The sequence below is a fragment of the Athene noctua genome, chromosome 7 (genome assembly GCF_965140245.1).
Source record: "Athene noctua chromosome 7, bAthNoc1.hap1.1, whole genome shotgun sequence".
NCBI classification, from domain to species: Eukaryota; Metazoa; Chordata; class Aves; order Strigiformes; family Strigidae; genus Athene; species Athene noctua.
The window spans coordinates 37,794,571-37,817,827 of record NC_134043.1 but is presented as its reverse complement, the minus strand read 5'-3'; the positions used below and the strand labels follow the sequence as shown (position 1 = coordinate 37,817,827).

The window sequence follows — 23,257 nt, the reverse complement described above, 5'->3', positions numbered from 1 at the left end:
ACTTGTAATGATAGTTCTATCTGTACTGTCCAGTAGTATGAGAGTTGTAAAAAATACCAGTTTTGTACAGGAAAGAAGAATTTATATACTTTTTATAGGATGATAAGTAACATTTTATTATGTTTTTCTAAATTATTTCAGTGAATTAGGAATACCGATGACATTAGAGAACTGATAATACCACATGTCCATGGCAATATCACGATGTCCAGTATTGGGGAGACAGTAAGAAGTGTCAAATGTTGGTGGTAATAATTTTACAACAATGCAGAAAAATTGAGGACACTTAGAAAAAATGATAGACTAAAGGATCTTGAATTTTTGCCTATCAAAAGAAAGACTAAATAGCTATTGAATTATAATATTGTGCACCCATATTGGTGTGCAGTAATAATGAAGAACTCTTTAATCTATCAAACAAATGTGTTCAACATCCACATCTGGAATTTGGAGTCAGAAATAAAATGTGACTTAACCATTGGACTATTTACTACTTGAAATCTTTTAATTAAGACCAAATGTCTGTTTTAGGACAATGTCTACATATTTTTGGTTTAGTAGTTTAGGTTACTTTTGCCATCTTAGCCTATCTATTTTAGCAAACAATTAGAAATAGTAGCCCGGGCTTTGGCATATGCCAGAAACCTGATTACATACTCAATTGAAGTGAATTTGTCCATGGATACTGTTACATGCTAAAGTGTGTGCTACATTTATTCACTGATACTACTAGTCTATTTACTGGATTAACCTAGTTCATGAAATCCTACAGTCAACCTTACAGGTGATCCAGCTGCAGAAATCAATGTGGACTTTGTGTGCAGGAAATCAGGCTAGATGAATATGATAATCTGCTGAAATCTTACAACATACCTGTGGCCTTGCTGCTGAATATGCAAATTGCCAAAAAGATTTTAACAATCTGCTGGAAATATTTTACTGGAAGCATCCATTAATGTGTTTGAACTAATGCTGCTTTTTTTAGGGAATGGGAAGAAAAGCTGTTGTTGGTGCAGGAGATCTTGGATGAATGGCTGAAGGTTCAGGCTACTTGGCTTTATTTGGAGCCAATTTTCAGTTCTCCTGACATCATGGCTCAGATGCCTGAGGAAAGTAGACGATTCAGTACTGTGGTTAAGACATGGAAAGGCTTAATGAAATCACTTTTTCAGGTAAGTACTGCTGTCCTAAGAATACAGAGTGAATTTGTAGTATGTATAAAAAAAATTTGTTTCTGCTAACACAGTCATCTGTTTTCTGTTTCGTCTTAGCCCCCTTTCTTAGATTCTTTTAAAATTTATTTTGCAGAACTGTTTCAGATAGAATCATAGAGGCATTGACTGAGAGAGGCCACTGGAGCTCAGTTAGTCAATCTTCTTGCTAAAAGCAGAACTTTTCCCAACACTACATCAGGTCAGACACAGCATTGTGTAGCCAAATTTCAAAAATCTCCAAGGACAGGGATTTCTTGCAGATTACCTCCAGAGACTTCAGTGGTGTGATACCTTCCTAGTGAATAATTTTTTTTTTTTACTATCCAAACTGAACCTCTCAAGCAAAGATTTGTACCTGTTGCCCCTTGTTGCCCAACTGTCACTGCTGAGAAGTTGACTCTGTTTTTTTAATATTGAATGGTAGAGATGCCTCCTTAATTTTAAACTGTTTAGATATTTAACTTGTTTCAAAAGTGCTATTATAATCTACTATAAATCAGTAATAAGGCAGTTGCCAGGTGCCATTACTGCATGTCTGGCAGTTCAGAATGTTAGTCTTGCCAATCTCTTTCTTATTGATGCTTTCTGGAAGTTAGCACTGTTACCAGGATCAATTAATGAGATTATATGAATGCTCTTTGCTTCAGCTGTTAGATGTTCTCAGCCTTGGATCAGGTTAGATTGGCTATATTTGCCAGCCAACTGTATGAGGAACACTCCTACAATCTCTTCTGCTGACTCTGCTGAGAGGGCAGTAGGTTCTAGCAAAGAGGTGGTACTAGTAATGGAAGAGGTAACGTTTGAAAATGTCACAGCTGATTCTTCAGCAGTTACATGGTCAGTGGTCTGAATGCATTCTCTACAATTCTGTTCCTCAGGGAATAACCATTTACCCAGTAATTCTGGTAATCCTATTATATAATCCTAGTGACTCTAATAATGATTAGAGAAAACTGCATTCATTCTGAAAAAGTTCCCTAATATCAAGGACATTTCAAGTAGTATGTTGCATTTTTAAGTGGGCTTGGCAAGCTATTCAGCAGGCTTGAGAAGATTTATGAGATTCACTGTTTTCCATGGTAGGGACATAAGGTTGCCATTTGAAGGAAAAAATTAGAAGTTTGCTTTCATCTGTCTCACGCCCTTGCAGAACTTTGAGTTCCATTATGTAATTAGGACAGATCCTAAAATCTTCACTTAGACTAAAAGCTTTATATCTGAGCTCTTTTCAGGTTGCAGGTATGGTCTTAATCATAGAATCATAGAATGGTTTGTGTTGGAAGGGACCTTAAAGATCATCTAGTCCCAACCCCCCTGCCATGGGCAGGGACACCTTCCACTAGACCAAAGGTTGATCCAAGCTCAATGCCAGAATAGAAGTTTACCAATCTCAAATTGATTTTGGATAAACAAGTAGGCATTATTTTCCAGAAGATGGCACTCTGTTTCCACAAATGCAATGTTTCAGTTTCATGGCTTAAATTAATATTCTTCCTCAGTCTATATGAATGGCCTGTCTTAAAGTGTAAAGTTAACTTGAGTCTGTTTGTGCTTTTTTGCATTTATATGCCATTGTATTATAAAATTGCTGTGTATTATAAAATTCCTTTATTTGTTTGGCTTTTAATCACAAATTGGAATAATCATATATTTTCCCTTTATTTTAAATATATAATTTAAGCAATACACATTAATGAGAGTTAAATTACTTAGTGGTTTCATTTCCACTTCCCATAAATTCTAAAAAAAAAAATCTAGGATATGGAAGCTTTTCTGTCTGTGTGGAAGAAAGAAAGAAAGAGACAAAAAAGATCCAAGGAAAAAAAATCCCTGGCTGTAACTTGTGATATGTTAAAAATTATATTTAGAAACTAGAGTTGGTGATGGTCTTTTAACAGGGTACTCAAACTATTTTTATATGCTTGTTTTATACTGTTTCTTGATACAGTTTTTTCCCCTAACTGACACTGACAGCATCACTGACAAAATAAGTTATGCTCACGTTTTAAATGACTGAGAATGATGGCATTCCCTTTTTTCTTCATGCCTTAGCAGAACTGTAAATAGGAAATCTATGTTGAAGCATAAATTACTTTTCTTCCTGACTTTTTCTCATATGAAAGTAAAAACAAGCAGGAAGAACCCCATTTATAAAACTGGCAGCACAGCTTTGTTTTGCTTTCCCAGTTGTACTTATTCTCTTTTCTGATCATAAATGTGCTAAGAAAGGGAACAAACCCTCTTTCTGTTGACAATATATGTGATGTGGTTTTTTGTGCATTAAAAACTGTTTTATCAAACCAATTATGAGCTATGTTTGTATGCTGACAGCTTAATTGTCTATGTATAGATGAAAAGTATATGTAGTTATTGAATTCTGGTTTGGTATGATGCAAGAGGCAAATGACAAAGTAAATGTATTTCACAAAGGAACACTATGATTATTCTATTAGGGAGGTGTACCCCTGTGAAGCTCAGTTAGATAAACATAAAATTATAGGGTTTTTTTTTCAGTAGAAGTATAGATGTAACATGAGCAGGGAATTGCACCAAAGCTGAATGCTAAATTGCAAATAATTTCAAAATTTTATGAGTTTTTGAACTGAAACTGAACTTATAATTTATTATTAAATTCTCCAAACTGATGCTGAACAGCATTCAGGTTATTGGCTCAAATCTGCATTGTCACCTTGTGAGGAGTTTGTTTCTTACAAATACCTTTTGTACCTTCTGGGCTTTGCACAGCAGTCTAGTCTGTCTCTCCTCATCTATCCCTTGTCACCCGTGCTTCTGCTCTGTGAGACTGGTGTTCTGCAAACTCTATCAGGGACTTTTCTGAGTGGAACTTTCCATATTTGTAATGGGCTCTGACAAAACTGTTCCTAGTGGAAAAAGTCTGGGTACATCTTTGATTTCTGTTGTCCATTGTTGGAGTATTCCTTGTTGTTATGGTCAGCAGTTCTTACAAGCCTCCAGGAGGCTGACTAGCCTGAAATTCTTCCTACCAATCTGTTGGTGTTTCTTATTGTTGGATATAACTATTTTTTAAATTTTAATCTTGGATATTCATTCTATGCTGCGTGTTTACAGGTGCAGACTCCCTGGGCAAGGGCAGAGGGGACCTAAGTGTTAACTAACATTTCTACTTAGTTCTGTTTCCATCTCACCTGGGGTCATTTCTGGCCAAATTCAAATTCCAGGGAAATGCAGTCTGATTTAAGTGGTGAAGGAGAAGCTCTGGCAGAAGCAGTGTTCCCAGATGTTGGAAAGTGGATCAGGAGATTGGGATTAATCGCTTTCTATTTTCTTGACAGCAGTTTATCGTTATAGAACATTATGTATTGCAACATGAGTGGGTTTGAATCAGCTCACAGTTAACAAGTCAGTTAATGTACTGGCATGGACCTGAACTAGAACTGAACTAGAACAAATTCAGTCACAGATGAACCCAAGGCCATACTGGAACCGAGTAGAAGCATTTGCTTCATCTGACTTCTTCAGTCATAAATCTGCATAATTTCCTACTTTTCGATGTGTGTTGTGTTTTACTCCCAAAACCCTGTATTTGGTGAGAAAGATGAAAAAAAGTAATGATGACTAGGTTATAAATATATAAGGCGTATTAAATGCTAGAACCTGATGTTTGGACAACTGTATTTCTTGAAAGCTTCTTAACTTGGCTAACTTTAGGTCTTTTGCAAAATCTTTTTTCTATTTCTATTAATCGAGATAACTTTCATTTTATGCATTAGCTTTTTCTAAGCATTTAGATGCATTTAATTTGAGAGTTTAATTCACAAAGCACCAGAAAGAGTTTGGAAAGCACTACAGGTCTTAGTATATATATTGTCATCTACACAGTGTATAAATATAAGAAACTCAGTGTTTATCCAATAGCGTATCTTGACTGATGTTATTCGGGTGCTATTCTAAAAAGAAATAAAAAGATTTTTTTTTTATATTCTTAAAGCAACTGCAACTTATCAGGTTTTGCTAGCAAAAGTCTTTAAACACATATTTAGCTAGTAAATGTATTAGGATGAGAGAATATCTTTTTTTAGATCACATTACTAGTTAGTGTTAGTACTGAAGTGTCAGTGTTGCCCATGTACAGCTTTGCCATTTTAATACTTATCATCTTGTCTATATATTTATATATTTTACATGGAAGGATTTTTTTTTTGCACTGAACTCACGTGATTATGACTTAAAATGTGTGACTGCATTGTTGTCTTAAAGGTATGCTTTTAAAAATCCATCAAAATATTTTAATCATACATGTTGCTTAATTACAAACCAACTGAATAGCCAGTGTAACTTGATGTTGCTCCAACAGAATGATGAGAGTTCTGCTGTTTGAATTGAACTTGTTTTGAAAATTATTTTCAAAAATATAATAGTTCATGTTCTGAAAAATTTATTTTAATACCAACTGCCTACCTACTTTTCCAGTGAACCCTGGCAATGAAGAATGTTAGTAAATTGTAAACCTGACCATGGTTTGAGTAAAGCAGAATTTGAAATAAAGATTCACTTTGCTTAAGATTTCCTGCAAGGCTGTGTGGTGATTTACTTGAGAAGGCATTAACATTTTTATCTGGAATAATTTCTTTTCCAGGACAAACATGTGCTGACAGTAGTATTAATAGACAAGATGTTAGAAAAACTGAGGAAGTGCAATGAATTTCTGGGGCTAATTCTAAAGGGACTTAATGAATACCTAGAGAAGAAGCGCCTGTTTTTCCCCAGATTCTTTTTTTTATCTAATGATGAACTCCTTGAGATTCTTTCGGAGACCAAAGATCCTACTCGGTATGGTAAATTTTAATAGATGTATTTGTGACTTCACAGTGCATGCAGATAGTCTTGTTATATTGTTTCTCTGAGCCCAGAACTCTCTTTTTTCTCATTGACAGTTATGGTGGTATTAAGTATCTTCCTGGTTAGATTTTATCGTAGGTGAATGCAGAGTAATTTTCATTGGGAGAAATTAAATTCAGTTCTGTTTTCTAAACTTGTAATCCTTCCATACATTGCTTTTCAGAAGAATCAGAACTCCATATAGTAATTCATGGTGAAATTAACATACCTGATTTTTCCCAGGAGGAAAATGAATGTTAGATGGAGCCCATATACTGCTGACTTGAGTTTTATCTTTTTAGGGGCAGTCTTCATTAAAGTATTTAATAAGTTTTTTGCCATGTTTTAACTCTCTTTAGTATTTCTATTCCCCAACCTCATTCAGGATTAAACTGCAAAAAGTACAGCTCAGTATAAGTCCTTCTCATACTGAATGGAATTAAATCTATGAAGATTTCTGCAGAACTGATCTTGTTAAGCAATATAGCCTTTGCTATAAGCAGAGAAACTAAGGTTTGCTTCCCAATATACTGACGATACCATGCAGTGAATATAGTGCAAGATCATGCAAAAATCACTGGGACCTTAAAGACCATCCCGTTCCCACCCCCCTGCCATGGGCAGGGACAGCTTCCACTAGACCGGTTTGCTCAGCGCTCTGTCATGCCTGGCCTTGAACACTGCCAGGGAGGGGGCAGCCACAGCTGCTCTGGGCAACCTGTGCCAGTCTCACCACCCTCACAGTGAAGAATTTCTTCCTTTATATCTGATCTAAATCTGCCCTCTTTCAATTTAAAACCATTATCCCTTGTCCTATCCCTACACCCCCTGATGCAGAGTCCCTCCCCACCGTTCCTGTAGCCCCTTTCAGCACTGGAAGGCCACTATAAAGTCTCCCCAGAGCCTTCCTTTCTCTAGGTTGAACACCTCCAGCTCTCTCAGCCTGTCCTCACAGGGGAGGTGCTCCAGCCCCCTGAGCATCTTTGTGGCCTCCTCTGGACCCACTCGAGCAGGTCCATGTCCTTCCTGTGTTGGCGCCCCCAGAGCTGGACACAGCACTGCAGGGGGAGTTTCACAAGAGCAGAGTAGAGGGGGAGAATCCCCTCCCTCGCCCTGCTGGCCACACTTCTCTTGGTGCAGCCCAGCACACGGTTGGCTTTCTGGGCTGTGAGCACACATTGCTGGCTCACAGTCAGTTTTCCATCCACCAGTACCCCCAGGTCCTTCTCCGCAGGGCAGCTCTCAGCCCACTCGTGGTCCAGCCTGTATCTGTGCTTGGGATTGCCCCGACCCATGTGCAGGACCTTGCCCTTGGCCTTGTTGAACTCCATGAGGTTTGCCTGGTCCCACCTCTCCAGCCTGTCCCGGTCCCTCTGAATGGCACATCCCTTCCCTCCAGTGTGTCGACCGCACCACACGGCTTGGGGTTGTCAGCAAGACTTGCTGAGAGTGCACTTGATCCCACTGTCCGTGTCACCAACAAAGGTGTTAAACAGCACTGGTCCTAGCACCAACCCCTGAGGAATGGCACTTGTCACCACTCTTCACTTCATCATTGAACTATTGACCTCAACTCTTTTGAGTGTGACCATCCAGGCAATTCCTTATCCACTGAGTGGTTCATCTGTCAAAGCCATGTCTCTCCAATGTAGAGACAATGATGTTGTATGGGACAGTGTCAGAAGCTTTGCACAAGTCCGGGTAGATGATGTCAGTTGCTCTTCCCTTATCCACCATTGCTGTAACCCTGTGTTAGAAGCCCACCAATGTTGTCAGGTATAATTTTCCTGTAGTGAAACCATGTTGGCAGTCACCAATTGCCTTTTTATTTTCCATGTGCCTAAGCACATTATCCAGGTTCTTGCTGGTCATAGGGGTGAGACTAACTGGCCTGTAGTTCCCTGGGTCCTCTTTATTTCCCTTTTTAGAAATGGGGTTATGTTTCCCCTTTTCCAGTCAGTGGGAACTTCACTGGACTGCCATGACTTCTCAAATATGATGGATATTGGCTTAGCCACTTCATCCACCAGTTCCCAGGACCCATGGGTGCATCTCATCAAATCCCATGGACTTGTGCACGTTCAGGTTTCTTAGATGGTCTTGAACCTGATCTTCTCCTGCAGTAGGCCGTTCTTCCTTATATCAGCCTTTACCTTCTGTATCTTGGATGGTGTGGTTAAAGCTCTTGCAGTGAAGACTGAGACAAAACAGTCATTGAGTATCCCAGCCTTCTCCATATCCTGGGTTACCCAGTCTCCTGTTTCCTTCTGCAGAGGACTCACGTTTTCTCTCATTTTCCTTTTATCACTGATGTATCTGTAAAAGCTTTTTTTGTTGTACTTCATGTCCATCCATGTACTTCATCCTCCCAGGCTATCAGTCCTTGCTTCCACCCTCTGTAGGCTTCTTTTTTATGTGTGAGCTTGTCCAGAAGCTCCTTGTTCATCCCTGCAGGCCTCCTGACTTCCTCTTTGTTGGGATGCATCGCTCCTGAGCTTGGAGGAGGTGATCCTTGAATATCAACCATCTTTCTGAGTCCCCTCTTGCCTCCAGCCTTTATCCCATGTTACTCTGCCTAGCAGATCCCCGAAGAGGCCAAGGTCTGCTCTCCTGAAGTCCAGAGCAGCAAGCTTGCTGTGCGCTCTCCTTGTGACCTTAAGGGTCTTGAACTCCACCATTTCATGGTCACTGCAGCCCAGGCTGCCTTTGAGATTCACACTTCCCACCAGCCCCTTCTTGTTGGTGAGAACAAGGTCCAGCACAGCACCTTTCCTCGGTGGCTCCCCTATCACTTGGAGAAGGAAGTTACCATCAACGCATTCCAGGAACCTCCTGGATTGCTTATGTGCTGCAGTGTTGTCCCTCAACCAGATAGCAGGGTGGTTGAAGTTCCTCATGAGGACCAGGGTTTGTGAATGTGAGGCTGCTCCTATGTCTATAGAGGGCCTCACCTCCTCAGTTGGGTGGCCTGTAGCAGACCCCTACTATAGCATCTCCTGTCCCTGCCTTCTCTTTAATCCTGACCCATAAGCTCTCGGTCGGCTCTTCATCCATCCCCAGGCACATCTCTGTGCTCTCCAGCTGGTCGCTGACATAGCAAATGACACACACACACACACACACACACACACACACACACACACACACACACACACCCCCCCATCTCCCCTGCCTGTCCTTCCTAAGGAATCTTGTCTCCTTCCATTCCAACACTCCAGTAGTAGGAGCCATCCCACCATGTCTCTGTGAAGCCAGTTAGATCACAGCCCTGCAGGTGTGTGCATATGTCTAGCTTCTCTTGTTTATTCCCCATGCAATGTGCGCATTTGCATAGAGGCATTTAAGTTGTGCCCTCCTAAGAATGAAATATGATTGAAAGTGAAAAATAAAATGCCAGGTCAGTCACAGAGAAATATTCATACAGTGCAATGAACAGGGCAAGAGATCTTTGGAGGAAAAAAATCTTAAAGGTTTCTTTTTTTGTTTATTCCGAACTAGTGTGTTAAGGTTGCACTTGGTTACTTTACTCAGATTCCTTAATGTTTACTATAGTTTGCTGGAAGGGTGTAAATAGTGAAGTTTTGTGTACTGTAGGTGGATTAGCAGTTAAAGAAAGAATACTTGTTTATCCTTACTGGTATATGTTACAGAAACTATAAGTAGTATTCTTTAAACTGATCTTCAAAAATTACTCTGTTAAGCATCTTGCAGAGTGCAGTACACAAGAATTGTTGAATACAAACTTTTTTTAAACAAACTTAAAATGATCTCTTAAATTGTTCAGAAATATTTTGTGTTTTTTTAAAAAATTAGATCTTTGGTAGTATTGTCAAGAAAAAAATTGTCAAAAGCTGTTTAATACTAGTTTTCTTTGTTAGAGTGCAGCCTCACTTGAAAAAGTGTTTTGAAGGAATTGCAAGAGTGGAATTTACTGATGTATTAGATATTACACACATTAAAAGTAGCGAAGGAGAGATATTGGAACTCATAAATACAATCTCGACATCAGAAGCTAGAGGTCAAGTTGAAAAATGGCTGGTTGAACTGGAGGCAGCTATGATAAAGTCTGTCCACAAGGTAATGAGTCCTAACATCTTATTTTCTAGGCTAATGTCATTCAGCATTAATTTATTCAGTTTAAACATATACTGGAATCACTTTTTATTCTTTGCACCTAGCATGAACATTAAAACAACTAATTCAATGTTTAAAGGTTTTTGTTTTCGTTTGGTTTTGTTTTTTTTTTTTTAGTTCTGGAGTAATTTTCTGGGTGTAAAATTCCCTAAAATTATTTAAAATTAAATAGTAAAGTCAAAAACATTTGTGCCAAGGATTCTTTTGCCAGAGATTGTTCTACACTTGATATGGTATTAAGGGACAAGGTGACTGCCTGTGTGTTTTTTTCTAATGTTCCTTTTAATTATGACTGCCTTAATCAAGACTCTTACCTTTTTTCAGATTGTAGCATTCTAGTTTTTGCAGTCTCATTGTGTCATATATTTAACCATCCTTTTCAATGTCAATTGAGGTAATTACATATGCACACACTGTTGCTGATACTGTTTTACAGTACAACAGTTTAATTATTGTAGTGGCGTAGTCGTATAGAAGAAAACAGTGCGTATCAGACATGGACAAACTGATCTGCATGAATAAAAAACGGTTAAGCACCATTCATCTGCATTTAGTTTTGACTACAGAACTTCTATAATGATCTGAACCAGATAACGTTTACATAGTTTTAATGACAATACAGACACATTTTTCCCTCATTGATGCTATTGTGCATATAGATTATTAAAAGCAGAAAGACTTGGAACTGCAAGACAAATGGCAGATTTTCACTCAGGTAGTTTACACTGCTTGTCTGAGGAGCCATCTAAATTTATTAGGAGTTTGTTGATAATAACACTTTATTCTTGCTTAAGTTCTGTTATTGATAGGAAAAAACCCTGTTGGTATAGCCCGGAAGATTTTTTCCAGTGCAAGTTTTTATTTCATTTGGATTAGTCTTGAGTGTCCCCAGAACCAGGTTAATGATTCTATTATTAGAAAATATACTTGAAGTTAGATATACATTTAAATAATATGATCTGCAAAATTGAAAGATCTGTATTTTTACTAGAATGAATAGATGACAAAACTTTCAGTTTGGGGTATTACCTGTAGCTAAGTTGTATTTGTACTTGTATTCTAGTTTCATCATACATGGAGCTAGAAAATTTCAAGTGTCTGATGGCAAGAATCATTTTAGAAACTATTGTGAAATCAGTTCTCAGAAATTGTGTGTGATCACTTTGTTCGTATTATGACATTCTGGGTTTTTTTTGAGCTTTGCCGAGAGATTTGCTTGCAAAATGTCATTATTATTGGGTTGAATTTGAGGCTGAATCTAGACCTTGATTTATTTTTTATCTTTAGTAATACAATCTAATATAAATTAATTCTAAAGCTGAACATTACCTGTTTTCACTGTAGTGCTTTTTCCTCTCTAGGTCATTGGGGATGCACTTGAAGCTTATCCAGAAAGTCCACGCGTTAAGTGGGTAAGAGAGTGGCCTGGACAAACAGTTCTTTGTGTATCCCAAACTTTCTGGACAATGCAAGTACAGAATTCTATTAGAAATGGCCAAACGGTGAGAATGTTTTAAATTTAAATTTATGCTGGATTGATATAATGCAGCAGTAAATCAGTAATTTGGTGATCTTTTTGGATGTATAGGTGTTCAATGTAATAGTTGATCTTTTGAGTATCTAAAGACCTACCTGAAAAGTTAGTATTTCCTTTTGAATGTAGTCATCATTGCTTCTGCACTATGTCAGACTGCATTCTGTTTAGCTCAACATGTAGATTACATGTTTCTGTGAGAGCAGCTCAGTGGTGTAGTCAGGTAGTATGGACTAGCATAGCTTGTCTGTTCATCTCTGCTTCAGAAATCTAACTTACCTTTTTTAATGTTTAGTGCTTTTTATGAAGATGGGCTAGGACTAGCATTAGAAGATCTATACCATCCTCACCCCTGTCTTATGATGAATATATATGCCTTACTGGTACAGAATTTATAATCTGTTGGCTAATGCTAATGGGAATAAAGGTACTTAAGGCACTGAATTAAAATTCAGGACATGCGTTTTGTAGAACCTTTCTTCTGTTTATCACTAAGGCTTAATGTTGTATTTGGAAGTGTTTCATAATTGCCACCATCAGATGAGACAACTAGATTTTCATTCTCTGGCATTTGTACATCAAGAAATGTACAAAAGGAAGATCAAGTTTTTCAGTTACATGTAAACTTTGTGATACTTCATAATATTGTCTCTTCATTCCTATTTTTTGCAATGACATGGTATCAATTGAAAAAACTTCTGCAGTGTTGTATTTTTGGATTCTCCCTGTTCATATATAGCTGAGCTATACCACAAACAGAAAATTAATCTTTAATTCATATATGGAGCAGTGTTTTAAGGCTGTATAACACTGTGTGTATTCACAAGTTGAAGCAGTGGCTCCTGGTAATAGTGACTTTTTTGAGAAGCTGCATTCTGACATGCAAGGAAAAGAAACTTCTGAGCATCTTGTAAGAGGGCATTAAAAGAAGAGGACATTATCTTCTAATACAAGAAGTATTGTATTAAGATAATGTAAATCTTGCAACCTACCCAAAGATTTGAAAAAGATTGAAAATATTTTCTTTTCCCAGTAATAAAGGAGATCATTAGTTTCCTGGGGAAAGAAATAAGGCTTCTACATACTGCACCATTTATCCTCAATTGGTGAGAGACTTTCAGGAAGGAGGGACAGGAATTCTAATCTTAAGAGATTTTAGTGTGCAGCATCACCTTAATGAGTCTGTAGTTAATGTTGTTAGTGAATAAAAATGGAAGTTAAGGAAGGGTTAAACTAATTTGCTTTTGGGGATATTTGTTACAGAACTCTGAGTGTAGACAAAAATCTCTTGTGCTGGTCTATTTTTTGTACATGCATGTGCAGGGAAACCTATCCTTCCTGTAGCTCTCGCTCAAATTCTGTTGTAGTGGGAACTCTGCTCGTCTGCCTTCAGCCCAGGAATCTTTGTTCTGCTGTGAAAAGGAGCTTGCATGTAGTGAAGTAGTGGAGAGGCATTTGCATCTCCTAACAATCCGTCACAGATCTGTGGCAGGGAGAACTCTGTCTTATAGCCTTCAATATTCTTTCACTTTTCTATTCTTATGTTGCTTACTAAAGCATAAGAAATATGGCAGACAATCAGTGACCACATGAGAGGCCAAAAGTACTGTGTTCTGCCTGAAGCATTTCAATGTTTTCTAGGACAGGATGCCAATATCATTTAAGACACTCATTAATATTAAATATGTGTTCACATGTACATGCACATGCATACACACATGTGCTCCCTGTCAAACATTTTTGAGTTGTTTCCAACAAATAACTGTTGTACATAAATCAAAGGTGCAAATTTCTTATTAAAACTGATTTTAAAAATTTCTTTATTAATAAAATCTTATTTAAAAATAATGAACTAAGATGCTGTATAAAAACAGAGGTGTTCCGTAAATTTTGAGAGCACTGTCTTGTGGACTGTGTGCATTCTGACCATATGGTCAGAAGGATAGCACTAAGGAATGTAACTGATACGGGAGTTGAGGACCTTTTCTGTGCCTCAACAGATATCTCATGTTTGCTGAAGAAAGCTCGGTGGTGAGCAAGTGGGTTATTGTCCCTGACTTGAGTGAGATATTTCAGATTTTGTTCTGGTCAGAACTTGTAATACAACACTAGAAAGTGAACTGCTTTGGAACCCTGCATTTACTGCTTTATTCTGATAACTAAAAAGACATCATGCTAAGCAGATGATTATCCAAACAATGTTTGGAAAATAACTAGCTGAGATGAAAGATCTCAAAATCATCATAATCTGTTGAGGGTTGCCAATGCCAGTGTGTTTGGAGACAAACAGCAGGCTAGCAGGGAGAAAAATCTCAAACAGCTCTAGATGAGTTTTTTTCCAGACAAATAGAAGCCATTCCTCTGTAGAAACGTGCTTTAGTGTAAATGTATTACTAAGGTTAATTCCCACTTTTTAATTTTAATTCAGCAAGGCACTTGATCACATCTCTAAGTACTGTTGCAACACAAGTGCTTGCCTTAACTGGGCCTTTCCTGTTTACCAGCAACTCATTAGCACAAAAGAAACTATCAATTACTGTGTAGAAGGAATTATTAAGCTAATTGAACACAGATTATAAGCAGAAGTCAATAAACTGAAAAATTGTAGAAAAATGCATTTTCTTGTTAACTTTTTTGAGTTATGGATATATTATTGTTTCTAATTGTTGTGGGACATAAACGTGTTTTTCTAGTGTGACAGTGTCTCTTAACCATGGAAAGTATTTTGTATGCATACAAGTAGAGCTTTAAAACATGTGTGGCATTTTTCTTTGCTTAATGTGAAATGTATAAGAAGATAAGGACCACTTCCTTTGTTTCAGGAAGCAAATAGTGTCTGCTGTTTTGTTTCCAGATATGTAACATTGGTCTTTTACATATGGTTCTGTAAAAGTAGAAAAAGAACCCCAGCCAAAACCCTATTAAACTACCAGTGCACGAAGAATCTTGTGCTAGTATTATAGCAAAAAGGATTTTTTTTTAATACAGAGAAATAAAGAAAAATAACCATGCCTTAGACTAGACATGCAACTTCTTAACTTTAAAAAATTTTTGCAGGCACTAGAGGATTTTCTGGAACAGAATAATAGACAGATTGAGGACATTGTCACCTTGGTGCGAGGAAAGCTGTCTCAGCAGAATCGAGTGACTTTAGGAGCACTTGTTGTGCTTGATGTTCATGCTAGGGATGTTCTTGCATCTCTAGTAAGCAAAAAAGTCAAAGATGAGAGTGACTTTGAATGGTTAAGTCAGCTTAGGTACTACTGGGAGGTAAGTGATACCTCTCAATCCTATTAGAAGGTAATTTCTGTTCACAGTTTTTCAATTTCTCCTTGCTTGCTCACACAGAGAATGGTTACACTACTGGGAGAATTTCTGCTGATAAGAGAATACCTATAAACCATTTTATGGATTGCTAACTGGAACAGCCAGTAGCCAGCCATAAACAGTTTTTAATTATATTACTTTTTTCATCACTGCTGAGTCTCAGTACATTTGCTGAATTTGTGTGTGTGTGTGTGTGGGGGGGGGGGGTATAGACAAAATTTGTTCACTCAAAGACTGTATTTTGGTTTTCTGATTCTGCAGGATAGAGAATGGTATGGGGATGACAATTTTCAGTTAAGAGGTTTTAATCTAACTTATTGTCAATATTATTTTATTTGTGCATCACATTTACTGGAATATTAACAGTGTTTATACATAGGATACAATATTTTACATTCATCAAGGCAAGATTTCCCATAATACAGAAGACACTGCATGTGAAATTAAAAAAATTGTATATATAGGAATCATATGTTGCCATATCAGAGTCATCAGTTTGACCATAACTACAGTTATTGGTCATGATTACTTCTGTTTACCTTTTAGAAAGTCCATTTATTTTTTAAGTAATTACACGAAACTGTTTTTGCTCTGTAAAATGTTTATTAGGATCTTTTATTTAGATAATTCAATGTAAAAAATGGTCTTTTGTTTGATACTTTAGTATCAATTGGCTTTTTATTTGATTCACATTTAAACTAATGTCTTGGAACAATCAGTAGTCTGCCATGTAATTGTTTCTAGCAGCATTGGGCATGTTAAGAAAATTAAGAAATCGTGTTGAGTTGGTGTGGGGTTTTTAAAAATTATTTTATCTATATTAATGCCTTATTTCTTAGGAAGGGCATCTACAAACAAAGATGATTAATGCTGGACTGAGGTATGGATATGAATATCTTGGCAATACCCCTAGGCTGGTTATTACTCCACTTACAGACAGATGCTACAGGTAAAACTGCAAGTTACAAAATATACCGTATTAGCAAGAATTTATTTAGTTCAGATATTTTAATTAGTCCTGAGAATAGGTTACTCCAGAGTTGTATTTTCTGTGTTCTAAGGGGCATAATTAGAATAGGATACATTCTTTTGGTGGAATAGAATTGGTCCTGTATGAATATTTTAATTTAAATTTGTGATAAAAAATAATCTTTTGTGACACTATAATTAGAGATAAATTACACAAGGATTTAGATTGAGAAAGTAGAGAATAAGCTATTCTCTATCGTGAAGTTCTAGTAAAGGTCATACATTACTATGTGTTTGTTAAACTACAGCTGGCCAGGAGCAAGTAAACTGTACCATCACAGGAAAATGCGGACATGAAACAAATTTTTAAAAGTTTCTGGCAAAAAGTTAGAGCAGCTGAAAAAATAACATAAAAATCCATACTACTGTTTGTTGGTTTGTTTGGTTTTTTTTTTTTTAAATATTATTTTATTTCCAGAACCCTGTTTGGTGCACTACACCTACATCTTGGAGGTGCCCCTGAAGGTCCTGCTGGAACTGGAAAAACAGAAACTACAAAAGATTTAGCAAAGGCTGTAGCTAAGCAGTGTGTGGTTTTCAATTGTTCTGATGGATTGGATTACCTTGCATTAGGAAAATTTTTTAAGGTTTGGATAAATCTTGAGGGTCTTATTCTCATATTTAAAGCCCTTTAATTATTTTGGCACTTGAAGTGGTCTTAAGATATTGTAAATGAATCTTTCTCTAGTTCCAGGCTGCTATGTAATGCGAGTATTGTGCAGATAGGTTTTACAGTAAGAATCTAACCGAGATTATTAATTTTTTTTTAATGTGCTCTGAAAATGAAGTATACCGTAATGATTTTATTTGCTTTGAATAGGCAACATAGATGCCATTTCAGTGAGTGCATTTTTAACATGATTGCAAATTTTGGGGGACTTGAAGTTTAATCTAAACTCTAAATAAGCTGGTAAAAGTTATTATATTATACAAATAAAGCATATATTCATTTCGATATTAGCCTGAGTAAAACAGCTCTGTATTATGAAAATCTATCCTGAACGGTCATCTGTGTTTTATAACCCAGTATCCTGGTTTGAACTGGGATGATACAAAAATAGAGCAAGTGTGCTTTCCTCCCTGGAATTATTCTTACCTTCTAAGTCAGAGGTGGCATTAGAATGATGTGATTTGTCTTCAAAATTCAACATGATGGAAGTTCACCAAAATAAGATAAATTAAGAATTTTTATTTAGAATGATGAAAGCAAAATTCTGTGTCTTAAATAGAATTACTGTTAATATTATATTAGATGCTGTAGGGCACTTTAGGTAACATGTTATGCCATAACCAAATGGTTAATTTTAGCCATGCAGCAGTCCTTATGTTGTTTTTTGTCGCGGTGAATGCTGGTTTTTTGTTTTGTTTCGGGTTTTTTTACAAGCAAGCAGTTTTTAAATTTTTGCAATTCTTTCTGAGACAAAGTCTGCCTGGAGTGATTTTGTTTCAAAGTTAGTGGACCATGGAAAGTCCTTTTTTTGCACATTAAAACTTCTTATTGCAGAACTGTTTTGATCAGCATGTCCAAAATAAGTATTTAGTCATGCATCTCTCTCTTCTAGGGTTTATTGTCTTGTGGGGCATGGGCTTGCTTTGATGAATTCAACAGGATTGATTTGGAAGTTCTCTCTGTGGTTGCTCAGCAGATTTTTACTATCCAAAGAGGTAACCTGTTCTTTTAATCATATCTTTCACTTACATATGACAAAGAATAAAGATGCAACAAAACCTTCTCAGCAATGACATTAGTTTTTATATCTCCACAGGCATTAATTCAGGATCTGATTTAATAATATTTGAAGGAACTGAACTGAGACTGAACCCTACATGTGCGGTCTTCATTACCATGAATCCTGGTTATGCTGGTCGTTCAGAACTTCCTGATAATCTTAAGGTATTATAACACTTGTCATTTTATTACTTTTAATAGCTAATACAGAAAGTAAAAAAAGAAACTAGTTTTTGTCATATATGGAAATTTTTAATATCAGTTACCTTCAGTTTTTGATTACACTAGTGTAAAAGTCATCTCTCAGAAGAGAAAGACATTAAAAAGGATAATTAGATTGGAAAATAAGAATAAACTAAATTTTAAAATGTCAGGAAGTGGTTGCTTGATTCAAGGTCTGACTGCTTAGATTTAAAAAAAATGTTAAAAACCCCACAACTTCCTGTGTTTCTTGGCTAAGCACTTGAAAGTTTGAAAATTAAAAGGAATGCTTTATAGTGTAAGCAGTGATTAGCATCTTAATATTGAATAAAAATGTGGAGTTTTTATCACTTGCTGTCTTGCTCTTTCGGTTTGATCTGAAGGGACTTGTGATGTTTTTCATGTAAGAGATTTGTATTCTGTTTAAGTTTTTGAGTGATTGTTGCAAGAGTCTTCCATCCATTCTTACCCTTTAAATATATTTGTCCTGTACCCATAGAAAGAAAAGGAAACCTGAGTAAGTATCTTAATAAATCAATAAAAACATAAAGAAGTACAGTCTTTGTAAATATTTCTCAGAACTAGTACAGTCTTTGTAAATATTTCTCAGAACTATCTGGGAAGTTTACTCACTAACACATGGTATTGAATACAAAATTCAAAAATACTACTTGTATAGATGAAAAAGGATAGTTTAAAAAACTTTCATGTAGAATATGAAAAGTAGTGAAAGTTTTGTCTGTTTGGAAGTATTCTAGTGCTTGTTTGGTAGAATGGTAAAGTTGAAGCATAGGCTGAAAGTAGACAATGCTAGTAGAAGTCTTGACAGCATCAGTTTATTTCTGGTAGTTGTATTGCTCTCCCCTATTCCTTCTAGAGTGCTTATGGTGTTTTATGTGTTTTTGCTGTTAATTTTGAATTAAAACCTACAACCATGAATTGTCACAATGGAAAAGGAAGTATTTCTGAGCACTTATGGAAAGCTATTAAATATATTGTAGTTGTAATCATGATACTTAAAAATAATTGGCTGCCACTGTATTAATAAAATAATGAAAAAACAGTATTTTATGTAATAGTGAAAAAATGTTGTATATAATAATGTGGTATTTCTTTCTGATGTGATTTTTCATATATATGTCTAATAGGCTCTCTTTAGATCAGTAGCGATGATGGTTCCTGATTATGCCATGATTGCAGAGATTGTTCTGTATTCTTATGGTTTTGTTACTGCTCGACCTCTGTCTGTAAAAATTGTAGCCACATATCGTCTGTGTTCAGAGCAGTTGTCTTCTCAGCACCATTATGATTATGGAATGAGAGCTGTGAAGTCAGTACTCACTGCTGCTGGCAATCTTAAGGTAAATTATTTTTTCAGTTTTCTTTGTCATCCACTGACTTAGTAACATGTCTCTTTCATAACAGAATATACACTATCCTACATAATGGCAAGTAGCTGTTTGAAATTTCAGCCTGTGATAGCTAGAAAAATGAAAACTATGTATTATGCGTAAGCTGAGGAAAGTTGAGATAAAACTACTGGTCCATTCACCACACCACTTGTCGCTGAATGATGTGCCTATTATGTATTCTGATTATCTTTCAAGAATTCTACTTAAATGCAAATTTAGAGTTGTTTGGCATGTTGACCACTGCTTTACTCTGCATTTCTTATCAGGTTCTGATGCCTTTGCCATAGTATGCGGACACTTTCCGGTAACACTGGCTAGTATCTGCCACATGTGACTTCAATCACTCTTTTATCCTTAAGAAAAATGGTGTAGGATGTAGTAATCTGTTTTGGCTTGCATTGTGTACGAATGCATACATTTTACTAAGAAACTAAGCTGCTGGGTTTTTTTAATTCAATTATTTTTATTTAGACAGACCAGTATAATTTGTAATTCTTTTCCATTCCAATTTTTTTTTTCAACCTATAATCCTACTAGTACAAAAACCCCTATGAAATTCAAGATCATTAACTAAGCTATGTATTGTGGCAAAAGAGGCACTTTTTTTTTTTTTTTTTTAATAACCTGGGAAAGAGATCTATATGCAAGCTTTTAGAATTTCCACTTTGAAGGAAGTTTTATGTCAAAGTAGGGAAAAGTATCCTTCTAAGGAAGAAAAGGAATACATCTTAGAAAGCCAAAATTAAATGATTTAGGAAAAAATGCCGTATCAGATTTATACTAACATCTGTCAATGGGCATAAACTAAAGTGAAAATGACCTCACTATACAAACCTACTGCAAGCACCTTAATATGAATGTATAAACCTACATCCAGAACATATGTTATTATCAATGGACCTGAACCTGCCAAAATATATGCATAGATGCATAACAGAAAATATTTAGTAAAACAGGCAAGATTAACATCTGTTTTTTAAAACTATAAAAACTAACTAACACCTTTTTTTATATTTTTTAGCTGAAATATCCATTGGAAGATGAAGAAGTTTTGCTCCTTAGATCCATTACAGATGTCAACCTGCCTAAATTCTTGTCTCATGATTTACCACTTTTTGAGGTACAAAACATACAGATTTTTAGTGCTGTAGAGAGCTTGCTAAAAATACTGGTTGATAAAAATATTATGTAACTGGTAACATACTGTTTTTATATATCGGATATCCAAGATTTCAGTGTACCTTATAAGTATTCTTATGAAATAGGTAATAATAGTCTCCTCTTTATAAGAGAAAGTTTAGATTTTCATTTAAAATGTGCAAAACAGTAAACAGACTAAGTGGCCCACATTCATTCTTGTCCTGAGTTGATGTCAATGTGGAACTGAGCTGGAGAAAATGATCTGTAACTTGCTCCGCTGATTTACAGGATGCACTAACACAGTCAGTCTGTGTCCTAATATGTGCCATTTGGATGGGATTTCTAATCTGTTACTGCGGGATAGGCATTTTTAATATACCTCTGATTGAACCAGACATGCCCAACGCAAATGCGAGCTGTGAATTTCATTAGGAAAAGTTTGCAATCTTCCTTGGTAGCCGTGAGCTTTCTGTGTCCTGTTAGAAAAAGAAAACATTGTCCTTCATGTGTACCTTTTCAAACATTAGTGGAAAGGTCTTATTTGGAAAAAAAAAAAAACGGTTTCTTCATACACAGCCATGGGAATTTTTGTGCAATTATCCACTCACAACTTCAAAAGCTCTCATGAGTTGTTTTGGATAGTAATATTTTAGCAGTCATATTAGTTGCAATTATATTTGTAGTGCATAATACTTATTTTTGTGTAATTTTATAATGGAAGAAAATGAGGTAATTTCTATAAGAAAACATCCATGAGGGCATGAAATATGGAAGATCTTTCCTTCAGGAATTATAAGAAAAAGCTTAGAAATCTGAAGCACAGAAAAGGTAATTACCTTGCCTAAAGTTACATGAAAATGTGATGAATTAGAATCTGAACGTACGTCTCTGGACACTGTTACTCTGATCTAATTAAAATTCTGCCTAAATGACACACTTGTTCGTGAAAACAAGTCATGAGTATGAAGGGAGATTTCACATTTTTTATAAGTCTGGAAATAGTGAAGATAAATTTAGAGAAGTCTGGGAAAACTGAAGCTTCTTCACTAGTTGTTTCTCTAAGTTTCAGACTTTAACAATGCTGAGAATTTAGCAAACAGGATTTAACTCTGTAAAGTAATACTGTATGTTTTTTGCTTTAATAGAATAACAAATGTATGTTGATTTAGAGATGAAATAGCCTTGCACAGGCTAATATTTTGTTTGTTCGCATATTCCCAAAATAGGAAAAATTTTATATGTTGAAACTAGGAAGTACCACATTATCCCCTTGTAAACAGCAAAAGAAGGCTAAGGAATGTAAGGCTAATAAACACTATTAAAGTAATTATGTCAGTACAAAACAGAGGCATGTTACAGAGAAAAACACTGACAAATGAGCCTGATGCCACAATGTCACTATACTAGATTATTCACTGGGGGGCAAATTTAAGGGTCAAAAATAAGTTAGGCCTAGAATATGTGGGAATTTTAATAGCCTAATTCTGTTAGTTCTGGAATAAAGGAGATTTGTTAAAAATTATTTTCAGATACAGAAAGAATTATGATAAGATTTAAGTTCAGCAGTAGTAATGGAATTAAAAAAATTAAATATGCTTTTAATAATGATTTCCATTCTTATTATGAGAAATATTAATTTCTTCCCTCAATTTATATATCTCTTTTGAGAGAAATGGGAAACACCCATGTCCACCCTCATTCATTTTCATTTTGGTGGTTTTGGGTTTGTTGTGCAGGTCTCTAGTGTAGTCAGGTACATCTGGTTTGAGGTACAGAGTAACTCTTCTGTGTTTATGTAGGAGCATCCAAATGATATGTGCTCTATGTCTTGTTTTGCTCAAAACTCTGCTTCACTTAATTTAGAATTATTTATGGTCCATCCACATTTTTGAATCTTTCTTTTAATATTATCCTGTAGTATATTGCATTAGGCCTATCATAAAGTCTTTGGGTCCTATTAATGGGTTCATTTATAATATTGAGCCTCAGTAATATTGAGAAGATGTTTTTGCCCGGCAGTACAACTTCTGTTGTGATACTAAATGGTTTCTTTTAATGTGGTATTCCTCCATTTCCCCATATTTGTCATCCATTTTGTAAGAAGGAAATGATTAATAGATTTTTTTTTCCTCTTATTATCTAAGTTATAAAATCTAGTAGGCAGAGAAAGACAAGTGTATAAATCTTTAAATCATTAACTGTGGAGAAAATGCACAGATGAATGACAAATGGAAATTTTACATCATGTTTTTCAGAAAAGAAGAGCTGCTCACCTTGAATGCAGCTCGATATTTCACTTGGGAAGTATGATTATTTTCAACAGAAAAGACCCACTTCTGTCATAGTCTATTGTAAAACATGCCCCTGGTAGCACAGCATGTTAAACATATATTTGAATACACTTTAATAAAACAAACACCTTAAGGTCAGGATGTGGTATGCTCATTAACATGTTAACATTACAAACAGTGCTAAAAAAAACAAGGCACACAGTAGAACAAAACCAGCCTACACAGTAACAGGAAAAATGTCAAAATAATCCAATTCTAAGTTCAGCAATGATTGCTGTCAGTGTAATTTCTAAAGAATATGTTTTATTTTGAATGTTTTTTCAGTAATCTTTGCTTTCCAAGTTAATACTGCAGGTCTGTCTGATTGAAATGGTAGCCCAGAGATT

At 35.9% G+C, this 23,257-nt stretch overlaps 1 protein-coding gene across 1 annotated transcript in view; it reads left to right on the top strand.

Moving 5' to 3' along the window:
• DNAH7 (dynein axonemal heavy chain 7) overlaps positions 1 to 23,257 on the top strand; it is a 116,454-nt gene that overhangs the window by 24,100 nt on the left and 69,097 nt on the right. The window contains exons 17-27 of the mRNA XM_074910712.1: positions 986 to 1,172; positions 5,833 to 6,026; positions 9,953 to 10,151; positions 11,570 to 11,710; positions 14,800 to 15,012; positions 15,909 to 16,018; positions 16,517 to 16,685; positions 17,661 to 17,763; positions 17,865 to 17,992; positions 19,177 to 19,389; positions 20,462 to 20,560. Coding sequence (XP_074766813.1) covers positions 986 to 1,172; positions 5,833 to 6,026; positions 9,953 to 10,151; positions 11,570 to 11,710; positions 14,800 to 15,012; positions 15,909 to 16,018; positions 16,517 to 16,685; positions 17,661 to 17,763; positions 17,865 to 17,992; positions 19,177 to 19,389; positions 20,462 to 20,560 — 1,756 coding nt within the window. The remainder of the gene's footprint in view (positions 1 to 985; positions 1,173 to 5,832; positions 6,027 to 9,952; positions 10,152 to 11,569; positions 11,711 to 14,799; positions 15,013 to 15,908; positions 16,019 to 16,516; positions 16,686 to 17,660; positions 17,764 to 17,864; positions 17,993 to 19,176; positions 19,390 to 20,461; positions 20,561 to 23,257) is intronic.